The 23,553-nt window shown below is 35.5% G+C and overlaps 2 protein-coding genes across 5 annotated transcripts; one reads left to right on the top strand and one right to left on the bottom strand.

Annotated features, from left to right (window-relative positions):
- The first annotated feature begins 1,399 nt into the window (after window positions 1-1,399).
- On the top strand, window positions 1,400-7,450 carry LOC147293646 (U-box domain-containing protein 35-like). The gene is made up of 9 exons (XM_086231099.1): window positions 1,400-1,449; window positions 1,700-1,892; window positions 1,973-2,094; window positions 2,498-2,785; window positions 2,986-3,023; window positions 3,138-3,478; window positions 3,762-3,863; window positions 4,368-4,793; window positions 5,319-7,450. Exons 1-9 carry the CDS (start codon window positions 1,400-1,402, stop codon window positions 6,114-6,116), a joined length of 2,358 nt encoding a protein of 785 aa, XP_086087225.1. The 3' UTR covers window positions 6,117-7,450.
- LOC147293645 (Pentatricopeptide repeat (PPR) superfamily protein) lies at window positions 3,300-10,446 on the bottom strand. 4 transcript variants are annotated; one of them, XM_086231377.1, is made up of 4 exons: window positions 9,554-10,446; window positions 7,457-8,999; window positions 3,523-3,623; window positions 3,300-3,437 (listed from the first exon to the last, which is right to left on the bottom strand). In XM_086231377.1, exons 1-2 carry the CDS (start codon window positions 9,665-9,667, stop codon window positions 7,842-7,844), a joined length of 1,272 nt encoding a protein of 423 aa, XP_086087503.1. In that variant the 5' UTR covers window positions 9,668-10,446; the 3' UTR covers window positions 3,300-3,437; window positions 3,523-3,623; window positions 7,457-7,841. The 4 variants fall into 4 exon arrangements, with proteins under 4 accessions (XP_086087503.1, XP_086087507.1, XP_086087504.1 ...); XM_086231381.1 differs by lacking the exon at window positions 3,300-3,437 and having other exon boundaries at window positions 3,488-3,623; window positions 7,457-7,589; window positions 7,670-8,999; XM_086231378.1 differs by lacking the exon at window positions 3,300-3,437 and having other exon boundaries at window positions 3,488-3,623; window positions 9,554-9,998; window positions 10,215-10,446.
- Window positions 10,447-23,553: the final 13,107 nt, after the last annotated feature.

Below are 23,553 nucleotides of genomic sequence, written 5' to 3'. Positions count from 1 at the left end.
CTTTAAATGTTGTTATTTTATTACAAAAACATTAACATATACCGGATGAACTCCATGACATGATATGAAAATCCTACACAAATTTTTCTTGTTAGGCTATATATAGCTTTGCTGTCAAGAAGTCTAGAATCATGAAAATGCGCACACACAAAAATGTCGGTTGAATTGTCAACTTATAGATTTTGTGCTATCATAGGGCCGGCATGCAAGTTAGCTAATTTTGGAAGGTCAGTACGTAAACGTTAGAGAATGTTGGTATGGCATACAACTGCTCACCAATGTGAGAATGTTGGTATATGTGATTATCTACTGTTAAGCCTATTTGAGAAGCAGAGACATTGTACTCAATACAACAGTTAGGGAATTTGGTAATACTACCGTTTCCTATAGCTTTAGAAGATTGAGAGAGAGAGAGAGAGAGATAACAAATAGAGGGTGGGGGAGGTAATTGGTTTTTTCAGAGAACAGCACAGTACGTTATTGTGCCAAGTGGTGGTTTGTTAGGGTCAAAGAAGGTATTCAACCTTTCCAAGGAGACATAAGAGGGTACCAAGCATATTGAGGTTCTTCAATGTGGGTTTGTTTAATTCTGAGAGTCTGAGACATTGAGAGAGAGAGAGAGAGAGAGAGAGAGAGAGAAAAAAAAAATCAAGGGTGGTGCAGGTAATTGGTTTTAGAGAGAATAGCACAAGGCATTGGCATTTTGCTAGGGTCATAGAAGGGTCATAGGAGGTATTCCAAGGAGAGAATAAAAGGGTAGCAAGCATATTGAGGTTCTTCATTGTGGCTTTCTCTAACTCTGAGAGTCTTGAGACATTTTTTTGGGCTAGCGGGGGCAAGCAAAGATGAGTGCAGATGCGGTGACAATGGCAGTAGACAAGGACAAAGGAAGTCAATATGCTATCAAATGGACTCTTGAACATCTTCTTACCAGGGGCCAAAGTCTCACCCTACTCCATGTTAATCACATTTCCAGCCACAACCACAGCCACAACCACAGCCACAGCCATAGCCACAGTAAATATCTCTCTCCCTCTCTCTCTACATTATATGTATAGGTAAAGAAAGCTTCTTAAGTGGTCGCCCAGAAGTTCTTTAAGTTTCAGATGCAACACCGATTTATCTGCAAGTAGGTGTGGATCAATCGGCACGGAAAAACTTTTTAAATTTCTTCCAGCCCAAATCAATCCGCCAAGACTTTTGTCTTGTTATTTTTTTGGTAGTTTTTTGTCACAATATGGTTGATTACTTTAGGGTGTAGATCAAATTGTAGTTCAAGCTAAAATTTTAGGTTTCAACATTCAAGTTTGGTTTTGGATGATACCCTCAAAACCCAAGAGTTAAAACCTACAGTCTAAAGAGTAACAACTACCGACTGATCACGTTACTTTGCGGATCAATGGGCAGCTACATTCGAGAGCGTCCACTTGTGGATTCAAGAGGCGGCATGTGTATGTGTACATATGAGGCAATATTATCTTAGCACACTCTGAATTTGGACCACATATTCAGTCAAAAGTCACCAAATCAATTATGTAATCAAAATCTGACAAGAGGACAATATATATATGTCTCTGTGTGTGTGTGTGTGCGCATGTGTGTATGTGTATCCCTAATGCATAGATGATGGTGATTTACATAATTTAACAATTCAGTTGTGTGTGAAACACCCACCAATTTCATATCCTTATAATTAAAGTATAGTAGCTTGGCTCTCTTTTCTCATCAGTCCCCCCATTTTTCCTCTGTTTTTCTCATATTTTGGTGCAGGCGGGGAAACGGTTTCCATCTCTGAAGCTACCGAGAAGGCTGCAACAGAGTGCAAAAGCCAATTTGATGCTCAAGCCAGAGAGTTGTTTCTTCCATTCCGCTGCTTTTGCACAAAAAAATATGTGAGTTGTGCTTCTTTATCTATTATCAATTTTGTTTCACAACAGAAATTCTTCTCCTTATGATTTGATCTCTGCAACAGATAAAATGCCATGAAGTCATAATCGAGGATACTGACATATCAAAAGCACTGATCAACTATGTTAATGCCAATTCAGTTGAAATTTTAGTACTTGGTGCACCTTCAAGAAGCGGCCTTCTCAGGTACTGATTTCTGACTTCTCATCCAAGTAACCTTTCAGTTTATATGCACCACCCTAACACAGTAACACCATTTATCAGCAAAAAAAGTATCACACAGAATAAGCATTAACATTAAAATAGATAGTACCAATGTACTGGAGTCTCCTGCATTCTTAGTTCTAGAACATAATATCAAGTGAAAAATAACCAGTTCTTCATATTTCCTTCCATGAACTTCTTAGTACATGGAAGGTTAGACAGACTCAATTTGTGCCAACAAAATTTTGATGGTTTGAGAAATCTATTTGAGATTAGGGTCTGCACTTTGTAAAATAACCTTAACAGTGAAACAATCAGTGCCATACCTTAGTTCTTGGAAGAGAGCAATTATACATGCATCCTAATTACACCAATCTTGAAACAGATTCAAAATGTTTGATGTTCCTAGCACCGTGTCAAAAGGGGCACCAGATTTTTGCACTGTGTATGTCATTGGCAAAGGAAAGATCAATTATACCAGATCAGCTACCGTTTCACTACCCCCGAAATCTCCCTCACGTAATCTATTACAGAACCAACACAGCAAAGTTCCTGAACGACATGATACACATTTCAAGCGCCACCATCACCACAGAGGTTTGCTTGTTTCTGTACTTCTAGCATCATGTTATTTCACACCTCATATGTATGAGATCTGTCATTACTCACTCAAGTTTCTTTGATTGATACAGCATCAGAGAGGACACACTCAGCACCCCGTAGCCATCTAGATGACCATGATGAAATCAAGTAAGCTCATACACATTGATTATTTGGGAGAGGAGATCTAGATAGTGATGCTAAAATTAATTAATTACGGATGATATTAAGATTTAAATGATCAATGTTTTGTCGGTGTGAACTTTCATTTAGAAATGTCTGTCTACTCTCATTCAAGCACTATTTGTATTGTAAATGGGCAAAGCTTACACAGGCGTTCTCCACATGAAGTTTCATTTCAATGTGTTTAAAGGATTCTAAAAGCCTATATATTTATGTGAAACAAGTACAATGCCGAAAGTGAGTGTGTGAATACACAATTAATGGGAGGACTAACCTAATAAAACAATACAGGTCACCCTTCACAAGAGGAAAAGCTTCAAGTAACAAATCATATGAGCTCTCGCCGGAGACTGATATATCATATGTGAGTGAGGCAAGGCCAAGCACGGATCACATGTTTCCTTCTTTATATGATAGTTTTGAATCAGGACCTCGACTTTCAATCAGCTCAGAGTTGGACCATAGAAGCTCTATGCCATCTTACTCAGGAAGCAAGTTTATTGACATGATCTCTTCACAACATGAATCGTTGTCATTCTCAACTGAAAGTCAGAATCATTGGTCATCACATTCACACCATATGGTAAGACAAATTTCCAGCATAGTAATCTTGGAAGCACCACCAACCTACAAGCTTGGGAGCATGCCTCAAACTATAAACTTGTTGTCAGAAGCTAATATACCATAGATTCTTAATTTGAGCCAGTTTAGATGTTCACATATTGTTCCTGAAAATGACCAATAAATGCTATTAGTTTTGAGTGATTTTCATGTCATGATGCATAAAAACACACATTTATACAGTAACATACATACATACAGAAATAGTTCAGAGTATTAATACTTAATTGCCTTGAAAATAATAGGATGATGTGGAAGCTGAGATGAGGAGGCTCAGGCTAGAGCTAAAGCAAACAATGGACATGTACAGTGCGGCCTGCAGGGAGGCACTCATGGCAAAACAGAAGGTATTGATGCGAACCCTTACTTTGAGCATAGACTCTGTTCAAGTTTTAGAATCATCTCTATATTTCAATTTTGGATACATTTAATTTTCTAAAAATTAACCATGTAAGGGTAGAGTCCTTTTTCATCATTCTATCAAACACTGTTCATATGACCTCTCCACCTCCACATTTTTACAACGCAGCCTTGAACATCCAAACGAGGCTTGAGAATGATCATCTGGTAAGCCTAAATGATAAAGTTGACCCTGCATATATCTCTCTCTCACAGACACACACACACACACACCAAAGGGATACTTCATATAGTGTCACATAGTGAATCTTATGCCTCTTATGATTCCTAACAGTGCAAGCACAGGCAAGCTAATTGTATCTTGCAACAGCTGAAATGACAAAACTACATATATAACCATACACATAAAGAGATGAATTCATTTTAATGAAATACAATATTGGGTTTAGAACAACTATTCGAGTGCAAATTCTAATAACATATCATCACAGGCAACAGAACTTAACCGATGGAAATTGGAAGAAGAACATAGATTAGAAGAGGCACGACTAGCTCAACAAGCTGCATTGCAACTTGCAGAGAAGGAGAGAGAAAAATGTAAGGCAGCCATTGAGGCTGCAGATGCAGCCCAAAGGATGGCAGAAATGGAAGCACAGAAGAGGAGGAAAGCAGAATTGAAAGCCTTCAAAGAAGCTGAAGAGAGGAAGAAGGCACTACAAGCAACAACATATGAGATCAGGTACAGGAAATACACAATTGACGAGATTGAAGTAGCAACAAATAATTTTTCAAGCGTTCACAAGATTGGGGAAGGAGGCTATGGGCCAGTTTACAGAGGTGAACTAGACCACACACCAGTGGCAATAAAAATTCTACGTCCAGATGCAGCTCAAGGGCGGTCACAGTTCCAGCAGGAGGTTCGTGACTTTGCATATCATCAAATTTCAACTATTATCTTCAAATATAAATAACATATCAAGAGCAAATAGTAATACTAGGCAACTCCCATCTCAAATCTACCTTGAATCTGACAGAATTGAGTATTGAACTTTCACGTTGTTGCCAAAATTGGGAACATATTGTTTGAAAACAAAGCAGCCTGGTCTAATGACTTTCTTGTGATATAAAGAGGAACATAAGTATTACAAAAACTATTACGAACAAAAAAAGGAAAAAGAATATGAAAAAAACTCTGGCTTAGGAAGTTGGTCATGCATCAAACAAAGACTTGAGTCAATTCTTCTAATAGTAATTTCAGGTAACTCTGAAATCCTAATAATCAATACCAATCTGCTAACCCTCTGAAGTCCTAATAGTTCAAATAGAAATGCTAGGATTATTGGTACTTCTTACTCTCATAGCTCATACATTTCTATCTTTCTAAGCCATTTTTATTGATCATGTATTATTGTAGATACATCTAAATGCTCTTAATTATGCAGGTTCAAGTATTGAGCCGCATACGGCATCCAAACATGGTTCTCCTTCTTGGAGCCTGCCCAGAGTATGGTTGTCTGGTCTATGAGTACATGAGTAATGGGAGTTTAGAAGACCGTCTCTTCCGGCGAGGTAACAGCCCAGTTATTCCTTGGCAGCTAAGGTTCCGAATCGCAGCAGAAGTTGGCACGGGACTTTTGTTCCTTCATCAGACCAAGCCGGAACCCCTTGTACACCGAGACCTAAAACCAGGCAACATTTTGCTAGACCATAACTATGTCAGCAAGATTAGTGACGTAGGTTTGGCTAGGCTTGTCCCTCCATCAGTGGCCGACTCTGTCACTCAATATCGCATGACATCAACAGCCGGAACATTCTGTTACATCGACCCAGAGTATCAGCAAACCGGCATGCTTGGAATAAAATCTGATATCTACTCACTTGGAGTCATGCTCCTACAACTAATAACAGCCAAGCCACCAATGGCTTTGACTCATCACGTCGGGCGGGCTATTGAAATGGGGACTTTCGTTGAGATGCTTGACCCTGCTGTTCCTGACTGGCCAGTTGATGAAGCCTTGAACTTTGCCAAACTAGCTTTAAAGTGTGCTGAAATGAGGCGAAAAGACAGACCGGATCTTGGGAATGTTGTACTACTTGAGCTTAATAGATTAAGAACACTCGCCGAAGATAGCATGAATGGCATCATGCATGGTGGTGGTTCTGGAGTATTCGCACCAAGTCAGAGCTCAATTTCCACAAGACAAGTGAGTTGCATTACATTAACTTACAATTGCACTTGAAATAACTGCAACTGCATAGATGATTCTTTCAAGCAAGATTAAGATCAAAACGTCCCAAAAAAAATTCATGCTAGACTCCCTATTTAATTATATATTTACTGCAGCTCACATAACCTGTGAAAACTTCGCAATATTGTTTTTCGGATATTTTCTTGAATTCTTATTTCTACTTTATTTTTTGTCTTATCTTTAGGATGTGATGAGTGACTCCCAATCTGAATATGCTAGCTCAAGGAGCCGCTCAAGCACATCTTCTGCTGAGAAAAATGATTCTCGGATTTAGAAGTTTTTCTTTGCTAATAGTCAGATCAGCTTTGAAGTATCGGATACATATTGGGGAGTAGTGGCATACATACAGATAAATACAGGACCAACATTTGCTCGAAGTACATACAGAAAAAGTACTGTTTGTAGGGACTCATACTTAAAATCTCATGTTGTGATATCTCAATATTATTTGTTGGTTTAACACTATTCTAAAAAGCTTAAATTATTGGGATATGAACAACAATTATCTTCAGAACATACGTAACTTCAATGTTAATTAATAGCTGCATTAATGACAAAATAGTTGCAACCATGAAACCAAACTTCTTGTATTGGAATCAAGAGGCACTGGACATAAAAATCTCAGTGCAGACACATAATGCCACAAACTGAAGCAATAGCAGAATTTGTTATTAACTATAAAAGTAAACTAGTTGTTGCTCTTGTCACACATAATATTACTAAAAGCTACACCAAAACCACCCTCACCTATATATTAGCCTTACCGTATGACCATATATATATATATATTAATTTAAGGTCAATTTTTACAAGTAGTCTAATGTTCCACAAGAGAATTTTTTACCAGAATATATAGTAAGCAAAAATCATATATGAACATCAACTTTCCAACCATTTAGGCTGTTTTTTTTTTTTTTTTTTCTGGCCTGACAATTAGGCTCCTTGTGAAAGCAATAAAGCTGACAGTATTATCTCTTAATTTAAGAAGGATTCTTTTGAAGCCAATGAAACTCCAAAGAAAGCAAAGGGGGAAACAATAAGAAAAACAACACACAAAATGCACTCACAGCTTCGATTCTGAGCATCATTAGCAGGGTCAATATTCAGTTACAAATAAATATAAAATTGAAAACGGAATAAGCAGTTTGTTTTACTTTAGGTTCCATAGCAGTTCATACTTTATATGAAGCAAAGAAAACGCATCAAAGCCAATAGACCGAAAGAGAAACTACAGTAAATAGAAAGGGGAACACACATGAACGGACTTAGTTTTGGATGACAGATTAGTTTCAGCATGTGAAATTCAAAAGAAATAGTAGCACTACTCTTACCTTTATTTAGTGATCCTCTCAGTTTACTTTGAGTCTGAGTGAATTCCATTTGAACATTGATAAGTTCCGGTTAGCACCTCTAGCATGATGTTGGCACATCATCCATCTCAACAATAGCCAACTTCATTTCAGCCTGAACAACAAGACCCTACATCATAAGATCTGTGAGATCTGGAAAACATTATGAACATAAACAAAAGTAGACAGACATACACATGCACAATCCAATGTATATCTGAGCTGCAATCGCCATCTTGTATACAGACATGCATTTTCTGGTCCAATCAATATGGAACTGTAATTGATAGTCATGCTATTATGAGTGACAATAATTCTTTTCCAACAAATGGTCAAACATTTCTTTACACAAAGTGGAGGTCACTAGTCAGTAATTCCAAAAGATCTGGTTCCTTCGATATTGCTTTTTCAAATATACTGAAATTAGCTTTCTATAAGTCCATTCCCTCTGCCTCTGGAACTCCAAAAATGCCTCTGAGCTTGCATGAAAATCCCCTTTTCCCAGAACTTCAAACACAAATGGATCTGTTAATACTAGTGGAGAATCATCCAAATTCATTTTGTTTAAAGCAAAATACAAATTTCTTCCGAGTCTTCTATCCAAGTATGCATCAACAACGCAGCCACTAGTCACAAGATCAGGAACAACTTTCTCATGTTTCATGTGATCAAGGCTAAGATGGAGATCCCAGAGTAGAGACATTCTTGAAAAAGCCAGAGCACGGATATTAAATGTAGTAAGATCAGGGAGGAATCCAGCTTCCACCATTCTAATAAATTCTCTTTGTAAGCTTTTCATCTTAAAATTGGCAGCATAGGATAGCAACAAAAGGTTCCATAAAAGATTTCCCAAGTTCCTTCTACCTAGACCAACATCCTTCAGGAACTCAGCTAATCTGTAAAACTTCCTTTTATTTAAATACACAAAAGACATTGCCCTGATTCCCTCTTCCTCTATTAGAAACCTAGACCTTTTAAGGCGGCCATAAGCAGTCTCCATCTCAGTTATAGAACCAAAAATGCTGTAGTATCTAATAAAGGCATTACCAGTGGCAGAGTCGACTGGGAAACCCCTTGAGACCATTTCTTTCAATGTATCTTCCATCAAGTCAAGCTGTCCTCCTTTCCCAAAGCAAGAGATAGCTACTGAGTAAACCTCTGGAAACAAACTTAAATTCCTCGAACTTATCTGGCCCAAAATTTCATTCACTTTTTCAAAACATCCTGCATTGCCATAAACATCAAATAGCTCTGAAACAACCTGAATACTAGGCACAAAAGAACTATTTATTATTTCGTCCCAAATTGCCTCAGCTTGAGCGAAAAGGCCATTATTCGCAAGACATAGCATTAAAGCAGCTAGAGTGGAGTTGCTAGGCAAAAGACCATCCGACTTAACTTCAAGTAAAACCTCCTGAGCCACATGGGGCATCTTTTGTCTACTTAAACTTCGTATTAGCGGCACACAATCTACATAATTATCCTTGCCATCAAAACACCCTTCCTGCTTCCATTTCTGGATTATCTGTTCTAAGCAGGCCCCAAATAAAAGAAATTCAAACACAGATAATATCCATCAAGAAACATAAAACAATTACAAGCCCATGTAGTTTTTATTAAGAAATAAACATGTGAATGTAATGTTTAACTAACTTTAAGCATAGGAAACACATATTAAGATAAGCTGCAAACATATTAGAAGTAGTAGTAATAAATATAATAAGATGTTCATTACACTAAAATGCATGTTTTTTAACACAAACATGACAGTCTTTGCTTAGTATAAAGAGAAAAATAGTCTCTTTTCTTCAACTATCAAAGGCACAAATTACACTACATCAAGAAAATTCCATAAAGACTCGGCTGGTGTTTTATAAGATGCAAAGGTGCTGAAAATAAATTCTGGGCATTTGTTGCATCAAAACTTGCTTCAGATAAAAGTCCTAATCTCACAAACATAGTAGTACTTGTTCTGCTTTTAAAGTGAATACAACTACGTTTAGCTAATTAACTGAAAACAACCCAAAATGGTATGTTCATAATAGAGAGAGAGAGAGAGAGAGAGAGAGAGTGAGTGACCTTGCGTGCTACGGCTCGATTTAGGGGATGGGATTGATGGGAGAAAATAGAAAGACGCTTTGGCTTTAGAGAGCCTGAAACACATGCTGTGCTCAGAAGAAGAGTGGCTTCCATTTTCGAACATCAGTCATGCTCACCTGCGAGACGTCGGGCAGGACCTATTTGCACGACAAATTGAATCTCAACCATTCATTCTTGATAGTGTGGCTGAGAGGAATGAGCACAAAAGGCAATCATAACATTCGACACGTGTCCACCTTTGAAAAAAAAAAAAAAAAAGTTTCTCCTTTCCTTTCTTTTCTTTTTTCGTCTTCTCTTCCAAAACCCAAAAGTTGTACAATTTTCTCTTAAAAAATCTTCACCTTCAGGACAACCATGGCTGTCACCTACTCAAGGCTGTGAAAGGTTTTCCGAGAAGTGGTCCAATTTTGGGGTGCTTCCTTATCTGGGTTAGAAAACGTACAGAGCAAAAATGAAGGAAAAGGGGATAAAATTAGCGATGGAGGTCTATCCATGGCAACTCTCTGCGATTCAAATTTGCCAGCCAACACAGTATAATAAGGGCACGATTTTTTTGAAGAATTTGTGGAGTGAAATAACAAGGTGGGTGAATAATTAAAACAAGTGGCTTTGACATTCAGGTGGGTCTACGTGAACGTACCGTCAGAGCAAATGGCAGCAAAACTCCATTTTCAGCTTGAAGATTCACTTGGGACTGGGACTTGGGAGCTTCCTTTGGGCTTTTTGCGTGTACTATTGGCACTTTACCCACTTTTGTTGCTTATTTGTTTTACTTTAACAATAAACTTGATTCGTGGGTTTTCTTCAGTGGCTTTTATGGAGCACCAAAGACGCGGGAAAATCCCATCCTTCTAGAGAGAGAGACGGTTTACTCCGACCTTCAGCTTCTGAGAATCCATCAATTTATTTGACAAAAATTGATGATTATCTTTAAACTGTAAACGTCAAAAAACTTAGGGGCGTGTTTAAAAATTAAGGAACCTTACAATTTCATCAATATTTTCATTTAGTTTTCAAAATTCACTTAAACGCCCTAACTTTATTTTTTTCATTTACTTTTGGATAACAACCCTTTTTTTTTTTTTTTATTATATTAGAGGTATAATTACTTTTTATTTATTTTTTATTACGAACTAATTTGGCATATGATATGAGGTGATATCATATATGAAGCTAGATATATATAACAAATATATATATGACAAATATATGACAGATATATTTTCTATCTGTATAAACAAATCAGACTCAAATGACTTCATAACCAAAAAAAAAAAAGACTCAAAATGAGTTCATATATGAAGATTTAAGAATTGATCAGTGGATGGACAAGGATATACACTCACTCTTATCTTAATTACTGTTTGTGTTTGTGTGACTGGTGTGGGATGACTTCATGACTTTATGACTTTTGTTTTTTCTTTTATTTTTATTTCTCATTTCCTCCCTAGTTGACAATTAAACATGAGGCCTTCATTTTAGATTTTTGACTAAATTGACTTCACTCTTAAAGTCTTAAGAATTTAGTGGAGTCAAATCCACTGAAGTGGGGGTGGGGTAATAGGAAAGCAAAAATAAGAAAAAGACAACCACATTCAATTGAAAGTTAGAAATTTTTTAATTCTTGCTTTGACTTTAAGGTGATACCATAATTATTACACAAAAAAAAAAAAAAAAAGGTGATGCCATAATTATAATGGAGACATTACACTACAAGGACCCCATTAGAAAATCTTGCCAGATGGATGCTTTATTGCCCTGCCATAATTATACACATTCTCCATTATTTAGAGAATATATATAAATCAGTCAAGAACCAGACCAAAATTAAAAGAAATTTCTCAAGTGTTATAAAACTAAAGAAAATAATAACATAAAAGATTGAGAGAGTATAAGAGGAAATAAAGAAAATTCAAAGTGTTATTATTCTTCTCATTAGACTGCCTATTTATAAGCTTATAAATGATGAAGACAATAATCTAATGCCTATAAATCATAAGTTATAAATCACTAAATATGATCATTAGAGCATAGATTACAAATCATTCAAATGTGTAACTTATGGACATTATGATGGTCATCCATCCACATTAATCCATATATTTATAAGAGAGCAGTTTTGCTCACCTCCTTTAACTCAGGTGTATGCTCACCTCCCATCTAAAATGCTGCCATGTGTTTAAAAAATTAACCATGAGTTAATCTATTGTATTTAATTATTTATGATATTATAATGATGAGAGAGAAAAATAATTTGACAACTCTTTTCTACTTTTATCCTTATATTTTATTACTCAACTTTTTTCCACTTTTTTATTACCTATTAATTTTTATTTTCTCTTTTATTTAATTATTTCTAATAATTTTTGCTTCTTTTGTTTTTTTGCTATTCTCCAGTACGCCTCTAGTATCTAAAAAACCACATGCATTTAATAATTTTTGTTTTTTGTTTTTTTTTACTTTTTTCTAGTATGCCTCTAGTACCCAAAAAATCACATCCAATTTTTTTGGGTCTTCTCATGTATACACCTTTTATCTACTTTTTTAATTAATTAAAAAAAATAATCCAACAACACATTTTTTTTTTTTCCTAAGAATTCTTCTTTCTTGTCTCATACATGACCTTTTCAGATCAAACAAATTCTTAGGTCAATCCAAGGTGTTGCAGCATTTGAAGAGAGAAGAATAGTTGCAACGACATAATTTTTTTTTTTTTAACTCATGTAACTTTTTTATTGGATTTTCTATGTATGTAAATGAGTTGTTTTAGATTTTTGTTTGGCCAACATTTTAGATTAAACTTTGCAAATTAGTTTTTTGTTCGAATTGCAAATGTGTTGTTAGAATATTTTATTTTTTAATTAATTAAAAAAATAGATAAATGTGTATACAGGAGAAGACCCAAAAAAATGGATGTGATTTTTTGAGTACTAGAGGCGTACTAGAGAAGTGCAAAAAAACAAAAGAAGTAAAAATTATTAGAAATAATTAAATAAAAGAGAAAAGAGAAATTAACAGGTGATAAATAAAAAAGTTGAGTAATAAAAGATAAGGATAAAATAAGAAAAGAGTTGTCAAATTATTTTTCTCTCTCATCATTATAACATCATAAATAATTAAATACAATACTTAACTCATGGTTAGTTTTTTAAACACGTGGCAGTATTTTAGATAGAAGGTGAGCATACACCTGAGTTAAAAGAAGGTGAGCAAAACTGCTCTCTATTTATAACATTAAGTCTTTTATTGCAATTGTCATCTTGAGTTAAATGTTTGCCTCAAAATAGTGATCAAACGGCGGCAAATGTATCCTTAACAATGGTCAAAAATTGGGCTCATTTTCTTCAACCACCTGCTCTTATGCATGGGTACCAAGTACCCATTCAAGCCCGTTTCCTCTACCATCGCTTGTAGCCTTGTAGTTGAGTGTTTTGGCCTTACAGGCCCAAATAACATATGCAATAAACAAATAAAAACTAAAAACCAAAATGATTTTGTTTTTCTTTTTCTTCTTTCTTTGGGCTCTTTATTTGTAATGGATAGCATATGATGACAGCAGTTCATGTTATAGTCTTATAGACTTATGCAAGGAATTAAATTTCGAATTTCGAAAAAATTTCGATAGAATTTCAAAGATTTTTAAATTTTGACAAAAATAAGACGAAAATTACTATCAAATACGTAAATTTTTAATGAAACTTTACCATATATTTATTTAACATATTATCTACTAAATTGATAAAAAATATTGAATAAACCAAATTATATAGTAGGTTTCATGTAATATAAAGTGAATATAATGCGCACTAGAGTAAATACTGTTAAATAAAATTAATATAATGAATAAATAAAATTAGTATATGCTTTATACTCTATAATTTAATTATACACTAAAATCTAAACCTTAATACTCTATATACCCTAATACTTTTTATACTTTATTACTTATATATTAAACCTTATATGCTCTATATTCTTTAGGATATTAGGTTTTAGGCCCTTTAGAATATTTTTAATTATTTTTTTATATAGAAATGTATTAGAGTTTAGGGTTTAAAATAACTAAATGAAATCCTAAACCTTTTTTTTTTCTTTCCAATTGCTCAAAGGCCCCAAACCCCTCTCTTTTTTCTTTTTTTTCTTTCGTTCCTCTTTTTCCATGCCTCTCACCCAGCCAAGCTTTGTCTTCACTAAGTGTAACAACCCAAATTTTGGTTTATGGTAATTTTGTTACTTAAATTTTTCAAACTTGTTTTAAGGTTTGTTTTAAGGAATTAGAAATTTCTTTAAGTTTATTTTAACTAACTTAGACCTTTGGTTGTGATTCTAGAATTTAGTTGTGTGGAAATGAATTTTAGAAAAGGAAAATTCAAGAGTTTGGCGATTATTATTTTTTTCAAAATTAAATTATGAGAGTAAGATTTTTCATAATTTTTCTGAAAGTAATTTGGCTATTTTGAGGTCATAAGAAATTAATACTCATCAATACGAGTCCGTAGAATTTTTCGGTAAATTATTTGGAGTCTCGAGCTATTTTTGGTGAATTTATGAAGTTGGAGAAAATAAAAAATAAAATTTTTTCGATAATTTCAATAAATTTTGGTAAATTTCGCCGAAATTTCGTTGAAATCTTCACGAAATTTTTTTAAATATGTGTTTCGATTTCGAAACCCTAAAAAACAAAATTTAATACCTTGGCCTTATTGCATGCAATTCGTGAACAGATGAGTAATTCATACAAGTTTGTTTTTATAAAAGATATGAATTTCAACAGTACATCTGATGATGTCATACATTCACAATATAATAGTGAAAATTTTATACCCTAAAAGAAGAAAGGTAAATCCATCAATATCCGAAGATAAAAATATAACCCGTAACATAGGATGACTGTATTTTGAGATTGTGACACTAATACATATTCTTCAAACACATAAAGGTATGTAAGAATCTATAATTCCATATGACATACTATTCATTTGGGTCACCTCATAATCTAATTTATAATCCAACTACATATTAAATATTAAATCATGTAGGTCGAAGAATATTAATTTAACAAAGAGTAATGCACCAACTTATATTCCAACTATTAATATCCACTTATGTGACCTATAACACCATAACTTTGTACTTCACTACTTATAAATTACTGAGTTCCAGAGTTGGTCCAAATTTGAATAAATGACCACTTTCAAGTTTCAATTAGGTAGGTTCTGAACAGTTCAAACAATAGTTAGTATCTTTAGTTTTTTGTTTAACAAATTAAAATGCTAGAAACTTTAGTGGCCGGCAGGGATATATTGGAATTTTTAATTCATTAGTTTGTTTGCAGGCTTTGCACATCCATGTTTAACTAGTGGTTAGAATTAGAATCATGGACATCATTGGCTATATATAATAAGGACTTAAATATAATGGCATGCAATTTGCAATAATGAATATAGAATTCCACCATTGGCGGATGAAAAGGAGAATGAATAGGTTTTATGCTTTTAGGGTTATGTCCTCAAAAGTCACACAAGAATGCTTTTGTGGTTAGCTACTTTTTCAACTCAGTTGCATTATGAAACTAGGGAAATGATGATTATGAAGAAAGAAGAATTTTTATTAATAAAAATTTCTGACCACCTTCCTTAATTAATTAAAAAAGTGGTCTAGTGTTGATCAAATAGTAAATTATCTCCTGAGCCTCTGCTCTCAATAAGGTAAATTATCTTCTCACAGTTATCACTGTGAAATAATACAGTTTTACTTCATTAGTCTCACAACTTTTCTTATTGAGAAAAATGGGAGCAGTCAAACTCTTTTATCCATAAATATGAGAATACGTGCTCTATCATTAAAGTTAAAACAATTTCACATATAAAAATGATAAAAGAAACAAACACTATGTGGCGTAGAATTTACTATTAAGTGTCAAATTATTTTGACATTTTATATATAAAACTTCCTAACATTGCATTTGGAAATAAATCATAGTAGAATATTTTGCTTGACAAGATTAAATGAATCACATCGATGATTGAACCATTTTTTTCTTCTTTTGTATACATCTTAAATAGTTTTGGATTTATTTTGCTTTTTATTTTATTTTATCTTTATCTCTATGCACGGTGTGGTTCGAAGAGTCCGAGGGGACAAGCTGATGGTAAATCCCCCAAAATGTTGTATCTGAATTGGTCTTGGAAAAATGGTGCAGTTGAAAGAGAACCAGATTCGTAAAAGTTATAATCACACATATCATGTGTTAGATTTGTCCCCAATTATAATTGCTTTATATATATTTATATTTTTGTGACAAGAAATGTGAATCATTGACCACAAACTACTCTTGTCCCCTTTTCTTTGTTGGCTTTTTGCATGGTGCCCTTGGTAGCTAGGTTGCTTGTTAAATGCTTATTTAATTTTTGGTATTTGAGAATCCATCCTTGCTTTTCATAATTTTGCAACTCAGCCAATAAACTTGGTAATCCTTTGCAATTAGACCTCTCAACAAAAAAAAAAAAAAAAAAAAAAAAAGACCTCTCCAAATGAAAATATTCTTTAATATTAAAAGCTTAACAGGCACTAGGATATGAGTGAAAAAATGGTACATCTTAAATTTAAATCATGTCATATGCTGAAGCAACGGGCAATGAGCTCAAAGGATAGGAACACACATAGGGTTATAAATTGGCTTGATACAATTCAAGTTTGACTCGTGTTTGGCTCATTTGAGCTTGGTTCTTATGTAAAAGAATAAGCTGATCTCAAACAAAATATTACACTTGTTAGAAAAACATGCCGAAGTTGAGCATTTGAATACTCGACTCGCAAAAATTGGGAGCTGCTCGTAATCTCATATACTTTTATAAGACAGCTGGAGCTTGGTTCGAGCTCAACTTGCATCAAAGCTTGTCTCATAATGGTTAGATTTTTAAATCTTATAAGTAATATATTGAAATAAATTATATATCATGAAAAAATTAAATTCAAACTATTATACCATTTAAACTTATATTTTCTTTCTTTTCTTTTTTATCATTTGTTACTAAGTCAAATTCACTAAAGTGTGAGTTCATTTTAAAAATGAGCCGAGTCGAGCCAAGTCAAGCATAAGCTCAAGCTCGTTCTACAAATGAGTCACGTTGAGCTGAGTTTGAACATAGCTCTTCAAGCTTCATTTGAGCTTATTTGAGCTGAGCTTGAACGCCCTTAGTATTCTTCTCAACTCTACTCATTTACACTCCTAAACACATAATCTCAATCTACCTTTATACTTGTTGATTCTCACCTTAGAATTAATGCTAAGAATAAATTTTTCCATATTGCCTTGTTAATTTCGCAAAATTACTTAGATAATAGGAAAATAGAGAAAATACTTTGTGTTTTATTCAATACTAAATTGTTACATAACTCACTTATCAAAATGCTACAATAACATATAGGTTTAGAAACTCGAGCAACACAAAATGGTAATAAAAAACGGTGAGTTGAGATTAAATACCAAATCCAACTCTTTTTCTAATTGTAAATAAATTTTGTACCATTTCAGTTTAGTACCAACTTTTTTCTACTGACCATTTGGTAGCTTGGCCGACGAAACAACTTTTTAAAAAAATATATATCTACAAACTCAATTGTGATTGCATGATGTTGATGTGTTTTCTTAGAACAAAATAAACAATTACCTCATTCTAAGTTTACTCGCAAGTGCACGAATCGCATCAGTAGCAAAGCGTACAAGCACGAGGTCGATCCCACATGGAATGGTTAATATACAGTAAATCAATGCAATTAATCACTAGAATAACTAAATGGGGGGTTTTGAAGAGATGGAACACACGCACACATCACCACACGCACACACACTTTATTCTATCTTGCAATGTTAAGTTTTCAGTTTCAAATCAGATAAGCATGCAATAACCATCCAAGGCTAATGACAGTTAATTTGAACACAACATATTAAAGTTTGACAGCTAAAAAGGTTTGGCTAGTTACTTTCTCGCCATTGTTCTCCTAATGCATAAACTAAGAGCTTCTTGGGCCTTCCTTAGCCAGTTAACCTACATGTTCCCTAGTTCAAGGTAAGGCAGCTGTTACCCATGCAGGAGTCATTAAGTTTTATGAGAACGTCAAACATGCACAACATATAAGCTTTGACTATTTCCTTATAGAGGTCGCCCAACCCCACTACCAAGAATAATCCCTTATTCCCTTGTTACTTGTGGTTTAGTGTCTTTGACTATTTCACAGCTAAACCTAACAGATAAACTAGATGCAATTACCCTAAGGTGGCCAGTCAAAGGATGCAAACAACTAGTGACGGGGGTTCTAATAGATAGTGGAAATTTAATACGTGCAAACATCAAACTAACAGACCAAGAGACGGATAAACGATTTGTTAAAGCATACGAATCCATTAATCAACCTACGACTAACATGCAAGATAAAATAACTAACCTACATAATTAAATAAAATAAAACAAAACAGAAACAACAATAAATAATGAAATCCCAATTCATGTTTGCTAAAGGAAATCAGAAACGCAAACTTAAGGAAATTAAAAGCATAAACGAATTGAACTCAGCAACATGAATTAAAAGAAATAAAGAGATAACTAAATAAAATCAGAAACTTAATTAAAGATATTCAGAAGCATAATCCAACAATTAAAATAGAAACTAGAAGGAAAAAGAAAGCAAAAATCAGAGGTGCAAACACATGGGGGCTGCGGCAAGGAGAGAGGAAGAAGGAGGCACCTAGCAAGCAGGAGGAACTCACGGCAAGGTGAGCTATGGCTTGCGGCAACAGGCTGGACCTTCTCTCTCTCACTTGTCACGCCACCCTCTCTCTCTAAGTCTCTCTCTGAATTCGGCTCCCCTTACAAGAAAATAAAAGCTGAAACTAAAAACCTAAAACAGAAAAATAAAACTAGGAGAAGAGAGGAATTTCGGCTGGAGTGTGTAGGTGCAAAAAAAAGTGATTCTAGGGTTCTGAATGAAGGGGGTTTATATAGAAAAGCATTCCTTGAGAGGCAAGGAGGATAAAGCTTGCGGCTGCTAGGGTTTCCCTTTCCTAGTTGCTTGCGGCTTCAGCTAGGGCTAGCTGAACTAGGGCCTTGCGTGTTGGGCTTCTTCCCTTGGGCTTAAGTGGCTCACGCCTAGCCTAGCTAGGGTCCCTCCATTGCGCATGGGCTGGTAGTCTTGGGCTTTGGGCTTGCATGTTGGGCTTCCATGTTGGGCTTCAGTTGCTTGCACAAGATGGGCTAGGGTTTTACTCCATGGGCTTCCATCTTGGGCTTGTCACCTTGGGCTTGTCACCTTGGGCTTGCGCATGGCCCCTTGTCTGCTAGGGTTTGCATGGCATGCATGCGCATGCATGGGCTGCCATCTTCCTCCTTGCGTATGGCTTTTGGGCTGCTAGGGTTTGGGCCCATGCATGAGCATGCATGGCTCATCTTGGTTCGGCATCCCTAGGGCCCATGGGCCTTCCACTTTTGACTTCCCATTTTGCCCCTCATTTCCATTTGAATTCAAATTCATTTCTTCCCTCCATTCATTTCCATGGATGTCCAACACCTTCTGGAAGCTTCTGGAACCTTAAACAACATTTCCTAGTTCAACCAGGATTTCCTGTTCGAATCAGGATTTCACATTTCTGACTCCGCAATGATGGTTCTGGACTTGATGTTTCCTAGTGTGACTAGGAATCCTCATTTGACTAGGATTTCTGCACTTTTCCTAATTTGACCAGGATTTCACTCGTTTTCCTGGTTTGACCAGGAAATGCCCCAAAATGGCTCCATTTGCTTCTTTTTCTCATTTCTGCTTCATTTGACCTGAAAACACAAAAACAAGACAAGAAACACAAAATATCGAGTTCTAACACTCTAGGTTAAGGAATTAGTATCATAAAGTGATGCAAAATGCACACTCATCACATGAGAATGTACACAACTGTTTAACTGAGTTACACTCACATCTTATTTCATTTAGGGGTGAGAATGGGTCGGGTCAGGCCCATATCGGCCAAAAAATCGACCTAACCCGACCAACTGAGTATGGAGAAATCTTAAAACCATTATCGGCCCAACTTTGGTGAGTCGGGTGTCGGGTGGTCAATCGAATTTGTCGGGTGCTGATGGGTCGGATGTGAGTTGGCCCAATATAGAGAGACAACCAGTCACTCCCAAACTCCCTCACTCTTACACTCTCACACTCACACACAACAACCAATCAACCACACACGGTCACACACTCGTTGACGAGAGAGAAGATGAGCGAGAGAGGCTTCAAGCTTCTTGGTCGCAGGTTTCAGGGTAGCTGAGATAGAGAAAGGCTGAGGGCCTGAGAGGAAATCGATGAAATTAGGAAGAGTGAAATTTTCCCATTGACTGATGATGAGAGCAGATTAGATGAGAGAAAAGATAATGAAAGTGTGAGAGCATATTAGGTTGACTTGAGAGTTAAGAGAGGAGAGTTGAGTTGGGTGTCTGGGTAAACTAATGGGTTATTGCCTTATTGGGTTTTCAATTTTCATATTGGGCTTAGGCGCTTAGCTATGGAAAATAGCCCATTTGATTAATTTATTAAGAGTCGATTGTTCGGGTGATATCGGCCAACTGATTTTTCAAGAACTTAGCAACTACAAACTAACTCACTGTTGGTGGGTCGAGTGGAATTATCGGCCCAACTTGGTTGGGTCGGGTGTCGAGTGCATATCGGCTAGAAAAATGGGTCGGTTGTCGGATAAAAACCGACCCATTCCCACCCCTAATTTCATTATTACTTTTTAGTATTTGAATTATGGTTCAAGACTTAGATTTTAATGTTTATTTTCTAGATTATAGGTTCAGCCCTTAACCCTAAATTTGAAGCTTTAAACCCTTAAAAACTGTAAACTTTTATAAACTTCATTCAGTTATTCACAATTGTGACCATGTAACAGTCACATAAGTATAACAAAATACTACGAAGCGATTCAAAGAGCTTTAGATTAATTGGTAGAACAAAAGATCAAGGGTGAATCTCTACATAATTTATTGCCTAATCTAAAAGGTTTTGCTTCAGATTAGTATCCCAACTAAAAAACATGCCTTCACTGCTTTGTTGAGAAATTTTTACTATTTGGTATTTAACTATATCTTCATTAAAATAAAATCTAAAATTACCCAAATTAAAAAGTGTAAGATTTGGCGATAATCCCAAACATACATATATTCATATTCTCACAAACTTCCCAAAATTCCTAATAGAATTTAATAATAAAACAAAACTATATCAAAAGAAATTATAAAGCAAATAAAATTTTTAGTAAATTACTCTAAAGTCCATTTTACAGCTTTTAATGATAAACAAATTCACCTAAAAAATTGTAATGATAAGTAGGTCCACTTTGTACAAATAAAGCTCACGTTATGCATGTTCCGTGTTTTTTGCGCTAAGCGTTTGATACCTTGCCGAGTGCTCGGTAGGGGTTTTGTTTTTTGTTTTTTTTTGAACTGTCGTACAGAGGCGATTATTAACACTATAACACAGGTGTTTTGTACAATTCAAATAGCTACTATCGCACAGTGGCAATACCACTGCCTGACAGTGGTAATTGTCGAGCGCTCGGTGGACAGCTAGTGCCGAGTGTTCGATGGACAGTGCTGAGAGCGCGGTGATCATTGCCGAGTGCTCAGTACTGTTGCCTATTTTTCACAACTTGTTTTACTTGGAATATAAAATGAATACCAAGTTGTAGCTCGTAAGTATACAAATCATTGGGTGCAGTGATAGAGTATAAGTATGAGGTCGATCCCACGAGGAATGCAACTGGTAAAAAACATGAAAGTTATAGGTGATCAATGTCCCTATGTATCTACAAAACCTAATCTCGTGGACTTACAAGAAAGTCAATACCTTAATGGAAACCATTTGTCACTTGTGGTTTTGAGCAATGCTTGGGTTCTCATGTTTGAGGACCAACCTTCACCTCATAGCCAATCAAATGAGCCCATGATGGAGTCCACAATCCCAACTCTCTCTTCTCTCTCATGATTGACTCATTTGATTAGCCATGAGGACAAGGTTGGTCCTCAAACATGAGGACCCAAACATTGCTCTGTGGTTTTAATGTCTTTGATTATTTCACACTAATCTCTAACAATAACTAGAAGCATAAAACACTAAGATGGCCAATCCTAGAGATTAAACAAACTAGCATGTCTTTAAAATAGAGATTAAGAATTTAACATATGCATCAAACAATCATTTGCTTCTAGGGTTTACATGAACACCTTAAATTAGGATTTCATCCTAGTTCTAACATGACAATGATAATACTAACTAGATCATGTTAAAAGAATGTAATAATTCATAACTAACAAGAAAATCATCAACATAATTGAAATGCAAGATCAAATGGACAAAATATAAGAAATATATAATAACTTGAGAGTTAGAGTACAAGAAAAACCAAGAAAACATAAGAGGAGAGATCGGCGACAACTAGGGCAACACTAGGGTGGCAACAACGGCTTGTGGTGGCCGGCAGTGGAAGCTTGGCAACTAAGGCGACATCACTTGTTCAACTGCTCCTTCTCTCTCCTTACTCTCTCTCTCTCTCTCTCTCTCTCTCTCTCTCCTTTTCTCTCTACTTTCTGAATTCTAAACTGAGATGTGATGATTTGAGAATGAGAGGGTGAAAAGGGTTTATATAGGAGCATGGGGTGAATTCTGATTGGAGCCAATATTTTACCCTCGGCCACCACTTCTCTTGAATAAAAAATAAAAAGTAGCCAATATTTTCACATAAAAATTAAAAACTTTGAACACGCTTAATTTATTTGGAGCCTTTTTTGAGATGATAATTGGGAGTGTTTGGAAGCCATAAAATATTTTCTTGTGAAATTCAAGAGCCATTGTAATCTTATTTTACTTGGGTATGTATCTCAAAACAAAATTTTGTTTGCTCTTTTTGTAGTTAGGACTTAGATGATTGATTAATTGATCTTCTATAACTGATATCTGATAAGAGTGTATCATCAATGTTGACGTGGCCAGTGAGTTTTGTCTATTTTTGTATAACAGTCTGGTGATTGTTATTCACCAGCTGTCTTATTTTGTTTGTTTGTTCAGTTGACTTTGTATAAAGGCACAATGCCTTCTTCTTGTATCTGTAATAAATGATTCAGAGATTAATAACAAAATATAATCTTCTCTCTCTCTCTACATACGATATCTTCTTTCTCTCTCTAAGAATTTCTTTTGCAACACTCTAATGGAGGTTCCATGAATCTTGTCAGTATCCTGTTTTGGATATAGATGATATCACTCACCAATGCAATTAGTAAAGAGATGGATATGATATATATATATATATAAGTTGGCCTAAATACGCAGTGGCAGATCCAAAAATCAACTATTATATATGGGGGCAAAATTAACCCAGCGAGCAAAGGCAGTCGCGAGGGAGCAACCGCGCAGGGGGTGATGACGTTTCTGGGTCTGACGTCGTGAGCGAGCGCAGGCGCATAGCTGCGCAGAGAGAGTTGCCTTCAGCATTTCAGCCCTTCGTTTCTGCCTTGGCCCTTGGGTCTGGTCTGGCTCTGCTCTGTCACTCACCCTTTCACGTGACTGTCACTCACCCTTTCAACCTTTCTTCCTCTTTTTCTGTAGTTTAGTTCTTATTTTCTTGTTTAGACATTTACATAAACACATTGAATGCATTCTTGCCCTTGTGCCTGCCACCAAGACCCAAACTTCATGGGGTCAAAAATTTTCCTCAAGCCCAGCATTTCTGGGTTCATGGGGTCAATTGACCCCATTGACCCCACCCTGCATCCGCCCCTGTAAATATGGTATGAAAAAAATGGAGTAATGGGTTTAAATTAGTACAAATTTAAGATTCGATTTCAACCTATGTAACTAAAAAGTGTGACTTGTTTCTTTAGTACCTTTAGCCGTTCCTATACCTTTTGTGGAAGAAATAAAGAAACTTTTCTATT

The sequence above is a fragment of the Dryas octopetala genome, chromosome 2 (genome assembly GCF_963921425.1).
Source record: "Dryas octopetala chromosome 2, drDryOcto1.1, whole genome shotgun sequence".
Lineage (NCBI taxonomy): Eukaryota > Viridiplantae > Streptophyta > Magnoliopsida > Rosales > Rosaceae > Dryas > Dryas octopetala.
The sequence above is the reverse complement of the archived record's forward strand: the minus strand, read 5'-3'. Positions and strand labels throughout refer to the sequence as shown.

What these genes read in the sequence shown, in the direction of transcription:
- LOC147293646 (XM_086231099.1), top strand. Translation starts at nt 1,400, where the DNA reads ATGGGCAGCTACATTCGAGAGCGTCCACTTGTGGATTCAAGAGGCGGC. An exon ending in ATCTGTCATTACTCACTCAA is followed by an intron (nt 2,786 to 2,985) that starts GTTTCTTTGATT and finishes ACTTTCATTTAG; the next exon opens with AAATGTCTGTCTACTCTCAT. An exon ending in CATCACATTCACACCATATG is followed by an intron (nt 3,479 to 3,761) that starts GTAAGACAAATT and finishes TGAAAATAATAG; the next exon opens with GATGATGTGGAAGCTGAGAT.
- LOC147293645 (XM_086231377.1), bottom strand. Translation starts at nt 9,667, where the DNA reads ATGGAAGCCACTCTTCTTCTGAGCACAGCATGTGTTTCAGGCTCTCTA. An exon ending in ATCGAGCCGTAGCACGCAAG is followed by an intron (nt 9,000 to 9,553) that starts GTCACTCACTCT and finishes TGCTTAGAACAG; the next exon opens with ATAATCCAGAAATGGAAGCA.